This window comes from Convolutriloba macropyga, chromosome 8 (genome assembly GCF_964194025.1).
Source record: "Convolutriloba macropyga chromosome 8, txConMacr16.3, whole genome shotgun sequence".
Taxonomy (NCBI): domain Eukaryota; kingdom Metazoa; phylum Xenacoelomorpha; order Acoela; family Convolutidae; genus Convolutriloba; species Convolutriloba macropyga.
The window spans coordinates 56587801-56593800 of record NC_134475.1 but is presented as its reverse complement, the minus strand read 5'-3'; the positions used below and the strand labels follow the sequence as shown (position 1 = coordinate 56593800).

Here is a 6000-nt window from a genome sequence, read left to right as displayed (position 1 = left end):
CACCTGCTGTGAACTCAACCTGTTAACTACTTTTCTATGTTTGTCATTATGAAGCTTGTCGCAAAAGGTTGATGAGTCCTCTCACGAAAAATATTAAATGATAAGACAAAAATGACCAAAAAATTGCAATAAACTCGCTGAAACCTTTTGAGAACACTTTGTATAAAAGCCAAAAAACTTAACAACTACTGAAGGAAACAATTACATCAATTAATTGACTCCTCAATGAACACCGTCTAGACCTGTTATCAATGAGATTAAATGATAAGATTGCAATAAGTACAACAAATACTAGCAAAACTAAGAAAAATCTTCAATATTTTTTTTGAAAACGAACAAGAGAATAAGTCACAAAAACAACTAGCCATGAGCTGAAACGACCTGTTTTGTTTGAAGCATTTTAAACATCCAATGAGACTTGTCAATAACGACAAAAAGAGCTGAGACGACAAAGTTGAAAAGAAAAACTTGCAAATTTCAAAAAAATCGATAATTCGATAAAACAATTAGTGTCAGAGTCATGGAAAGCACAAGATTTGAATAAAAACGATTAAATCTATAAACCTAACCCCTATTAGCAACATCACAGACCTGTCCATAACAAGAGTAATTGATAAGACTTCAAAAAGAACAAAAAATACTTGCAGAACTCAAAAGTTCCCTCGAAATTTTGAGGAAAAAGTATAGTCAAATTCTTGAAAACCACTAGCTATTAACTCGAGCCATTAAATATGTTCTTTTATGCTTTACTAACCACCAACCAGACGTTCCATTGATGATACTAAGTGATAACACAACAGATAATTTAAAAAATGGGGCGAATATAAAATTCACTAATTTTTTATGACAACAAAGAGTGGCAAAATCTTAAAAATTATTAGCTACCCCTTATTGAAATCATGCAAAGGCAAAAAGCCACAATTAGAACACAAATGTACCGTCTCAAAAGTACCGCAACATGGAATTTGATAATAAATTTTTATTAGTTGCATTGATGCTAAATGAAAAAAAACTTTGTAGTATAAGTTTAACATCATCTATCTGGAGAAGCTTTGAAGTAGTCCAAGTCTAAATTCTGAAACACTTCTAGCGCTTGGTGTTCCGCAAGGTTGTCTCCCTCTATTTGTACCTCAGCGTTTTTCTGCAACATCATTATGCACTGCTTCAACTCCGATATCTCGTTTCTCATGCTGATTACGGAACTGTTTTTCCCCTGGTGGAATAAGGACATCAAAATGGCATATTTTATACCACAATAGTTGTTAACCGAGCAAAATCTACTCAACTATTATCTGGCCATGAAATTCATTATCCGATTACTGATTTGGAACCACATTCCACTGGAAAAGTGGATTCACATTCCACAACAAAAACAGGCGCGGAGTTTCGGAAATATAGGAACAATCGTTTCATGGTAGAAATCCCGACGACTTTTTTGCAAGAACCTTCAAGGTTCTCGCATATGATGCTGATTTTAAAAGAGCCCAACAATTTCAACGTAAACTAATGGATTTTGATCAGAGCAAAAAGATGCAAATACTTCGACACTATGCCAGCCATCATTAATCTAAAAACACGTATTTTTAGTTGTTCACATGCACGTATGAAAAGGAAAACATCAAGGATGGCGAAAAACAGTTGCTTGCTTATCCTTTGATCCAACTTGTCCCCTTGTGCTAAAACGTCTGACGTAAGATCTAACTCTTTTGATCCAAAGTTACTGTTTTTGTACGGCAGTGGAACATCAACATTGACATCACCTGATTGTTGTCTCTCAAAGTTGTTGTTCTGGTTTTTGTTGGTGTTGATGTTGTCGTTATCCTCATTGGCAATTATGTTGACAATGTTGTTCCGGTGACTGTCATTGGCTGTTATTGTACTGAAAAGCAGACGAGTATGGGGAAACCAAGTGTCAATTTTAAATTTGCCAAAAAATGATTTTTCTCTAAAAATTAGGGTACTAGTTCTAGAATAATTAAAAAGATACCATTTGAAAACCATGGGTGGCGTACAATTCTAACGTGACTTTTCGAAAAAATGCGGTTTTTTGAAACCTACGTTATTAAAAATTTTTAATCCATCATACTGTTTTGAGAATATTAAAATTTCACTCAACTTAGTTATGTCTTTATAACTGCCTTTAACAAAATCAGATCTCATTTTCCGCTAAACTTCAGATAAGAGTTGCTCCCGAACGACTAGTGGCAGCTCTAACATATAAAAGACTGCTTCAGTCGGGGGGGGGCATGAAAGTAAATAAAATCAATATGGGGCTTCAAATAACGTCATTGGAGGTTATTATATACCACTTTAGTCAATAATAGAACATAAAGTGCAAAAAATAAACCAATTTTGGCGAACTTTTCAATTGACTTTTAGTAGCGAACTGCCGCCACTTCAGTTCAGCTGCTTAAAATTGTGAATGAGAGGGATTTCTAAGTCTTGCAAAACCAAAAAGTCAAGGGCGTAAAATTCACTTGAAAAGTCAAATGGGTCAAGCAAAAATTTTGCGTATAAAAACATAGCCGGTAGAACATCGGAAACGACTCGAGGAGTCGTGCAATATAGTTACTAACCTAACCTTAACTAAAACAAGAAATTTCAAAATAATTACTAGCCTAATGAAACTGTACACATGGTCTTCAAACATGAGGACACAGATTTTAGTTTAGGAGTCTGGGTAGGCGAGGGATGGGGTTAGATGGAAGGGGGTATTTTATGGCGGCAGTAGGGGGGGTACGTGGGGCTTAGAGGCTAGAGATTAGGTGATGGTTAGTAAAGGTAATAGGTAGGTTGGTGGGACAGGTGGGGAGGAGATAGTTGGGGTTGTAGTTGGGGAGGAGATAGTTGGAGGAGATAGTAGGTGGGGAGGAGATAGTTGGAGTTGTAGTTGGGGGGGGGGGGGTGATGGTTGTAGTTTAAATAGAAAAATATAGCTGACAGATTGCCACAAAATAGCCGCAATAGCTTCGTACTAGGATTAAGCAATAAAACAACAAAAGAACAACAAAAACAAGCAAGACTGAAAATTCAATGCTTACTTTTTGAAAAGACAGCATCAAAAAACACCTGCTGTGAACTCAACCTGTTAACTACTTTTCTATGTTTGTCATTAGAAGCTTGTCGCAAAATGTTGACGAGTCCTCTCACGAAAAATATTAAATGATAAGACAAAAATGACCAAAAAATTGCAATAAACTCGCTGAAACCTTTTGAGAACACTTTGTATAAAAGCCACAAAACTTAACAGCTACTGAAGGAAACAATTACATCAATTAATTGACTCCTCAATGAACACCGTCTAGACCTGTTATCAATGAGATTAAATGATAAGATTGCAATAAGTACAACAAATACTAGCAAAACTAAGAAAAATCTTCAATATTTTTTTTGAAAACGAACAAGAGAATAAGTCACAAAAACAACTAGCCATGAGCTGAAACGACCTGTTTTGTTTGAAGCATTTTAAACATCCAATGAGACTTGTCAATAACGACAAAAAGAGCTAAGACGACAAAGTTGAAAAGAAAAACTAGCAAATTTCAAAAAAATCGATAATTCGATAAAACAATTATTGTCAGAGTCATGGAAAGCACAAGATTTGAATTAAAACGATTAAATCAATAAACCTAACCCCTATTAGCAACATCACAGACCTGTCCATAACAAGAGTAATTGAGAAGACTTCAAAAAGTACAAAAAATACTTGCAGAACTCAAAAGTTCCCTCGAATTTTTGAGGAAAAAGTATAGTCAAATTCTTGAAAACCACTAGCTATTAACTCGAGCCATTAAATATGTTTTTTTATGCTTTACTAACCACCAACCAGACGTTTCATTGATGATACTAAGTGATAACACAACAGATAATTTAAAAAATGGGGCGAATATAAAATTCACTAATTTTTTATGACAACAAAGAGTGGCAAAATCTTAAAAATTGTTAGCTGCCCCTTATTGAAATCATGCAAAGGCAAAAATCCACAATTAGAAGACAAATGTACCGTCTCAAATGTACCGCAACATGGAATTTGATAATAAATTTTTATTAGTTGCATTGATGCTAAATGAAAAAAAACTTTGTAGTATAAGTTTAACATCATCCATCTGGAGAAGCTTTGAAGCAGTCCAAGTCTAAATTCTGAAACGCTTCTAGCGCTTGGTGTTCCGCAAGGTTGTCTACCTCTATTTGTACCTCAGCGTTTTTCTGCAACATCATTATCCACTGTTTCAACTCCGATATCTCGTTTCTCATGCTGATTACGGAACTGTTTTTCCCCTGGTGGAATAAGGACATCAAAATGGCATATTTTATACCACAATAGTTGTTAACCGAGCAAAATCTACTCAACTATTATCTGGCCATGAAATTCATTATCCGATTACTGATTTGGAACCACATTCCACTGGAAAAGTGGATTCACATTCCACAACAAAAACAGGCGCGGAGTTTCGGAAATATAGGAACAATCGTTTCATGGTAGAAACCCCGACGACTTTTTTGCAAGAACCTTCAAGGTTCTCGCATATGATGCTGATTTTAAAAGATCCCAACAATTTCAACGTAAACTAATGGATTTTGATCAGAGCAAAAAGATGCAAATACTTCGACACTATGCCAGCCATCATTAATCTAAAAACACGTATTTTCAGTTGTTCACATGCACGTATGAAAAAGAAAACATCAAGGATGGAGAAAAACAGTTCCCTGCTTATCCTTTGATCCAACTTGTCCCCTTGTGCTAAAACGTCTGACGTAAGATCTAACTCTTTTGATCCAAAGTTACTGTTTTTGGACGGCAGTGGAACGTCAACATTGACATCACCTGATTGTTGTCTCTCAAAGTTGTTGTTCTGGTTTTTGTTGGTGTTGATGTTGTCGTTATCCTCATTGGCAATTATGTTGACAATGTTGTTCCGGTGACTGCCATTGGCTGTTATTGTACTGAAAAGCAGACGAGTATGGGGAAACCAAGTGTCAATTTTAAATTTGCAAAAAAAATGATTTTTCTCTAAAAATTAGGGTACTAGTTCTAGAATAATTAAAAAGATACCATTTGAAAACCATGGGGTACAATTCTAACGTGACTTTTCGAAAAAATGCGGTTTTTTGAAACCTACGTTATTAAAAATTTTTAATCCATCAGACTGTTTTGAGAAAATTAAAATTTCACTCAACTTATTTATGTCTTTATAACTGCCTTTAACGAAATCAGATCTCATTTTCCGCTAAACTTCAGATAAGAGTTGCTCCCGAACGACTAGTGGCAGCTCTAACGTATAAAAGACTGCTTCAGTCGGGGGGGGCATGAAAGTAAATAAAATCAATATGGGGCTTCAAATAACGTCATTGGATGTTATTATATACCACTTTAGTCAATAATAGAACTTAAAGTGCAAAAAATAAACCAATTTTGGCGAACTTTTCAATTGACCCTTAGTAGCGAACTGCCGCCACTTCAGTTCAGCTGCTTAAAATTGTGAATGAGAGGGATTTCTAAGTCTTGCAAAACCAAAAAGTCAAGGGCGTAAAATTCACTTGAAAAGTCAAATGGATCAAGCAAAAATTTTGCGTAAAAAACATAGCCGGTAGAACATCGGAAACGACTCGAGGAGTCGTGCAATATAGTTACTAACCTAACCTTAACTAAAACAAGAAATTTCAAAATAATTACTAGCCTAATGAAACTGTACACATGGTCTTCAAACATGAGGACACAGATTTTAGTTTAGGAGTCTGGGTAAGCGAGGGATGGGGTTAGATGGAAGGGGGTATTTTATGGCGGCAGTAGGGGGGGGGGGTACGTGGGGCTTAGAGGCTAGAGATTAAGTGATGGTTAGTAAAGGTAATAGGTAGGTTGGTGGGACAGGTGGGGAGGAGATAGTTGGGGTGGAGTAGTTGTAGTTGGGGGGGGGGGGGGTGATGGTTGTAGTTTAAATAGAAAAATATAGCTGACAGATTGCCACAAAATAGCCGCAATAGCTTCGTACTAGGATTAAG

The 6000-nt window shown here is 36.0% G+C and overlaps 1 protein-coding gene across 1 annotated transcript in view; it reads right to left on the bottom strand.

The window, feature by feature from the left end:
* Positions 1-4098: 4098 nt before the first annotated feature.
* The window catches only part of LOC142345119 (uncharacterized), a 66478-nt gene continuing 64576 nt past the window's right edge, over positions 4099-6000 (bottom strand). The window contains exons 11-12 of the mRNA XM_075397205.1: positions 4702-4944; positions 4099-4255 (exon numbers count right to left, since the gene is read on the bottom strand). Of these exons, the coding sequence (XP_075253320.1) occupies positions 4099-4255; positions 4702-4944 (400 nt within the window). The remainder of the gene's footprint in view (positions 4256-4701; positions 4945-6000) is intronic.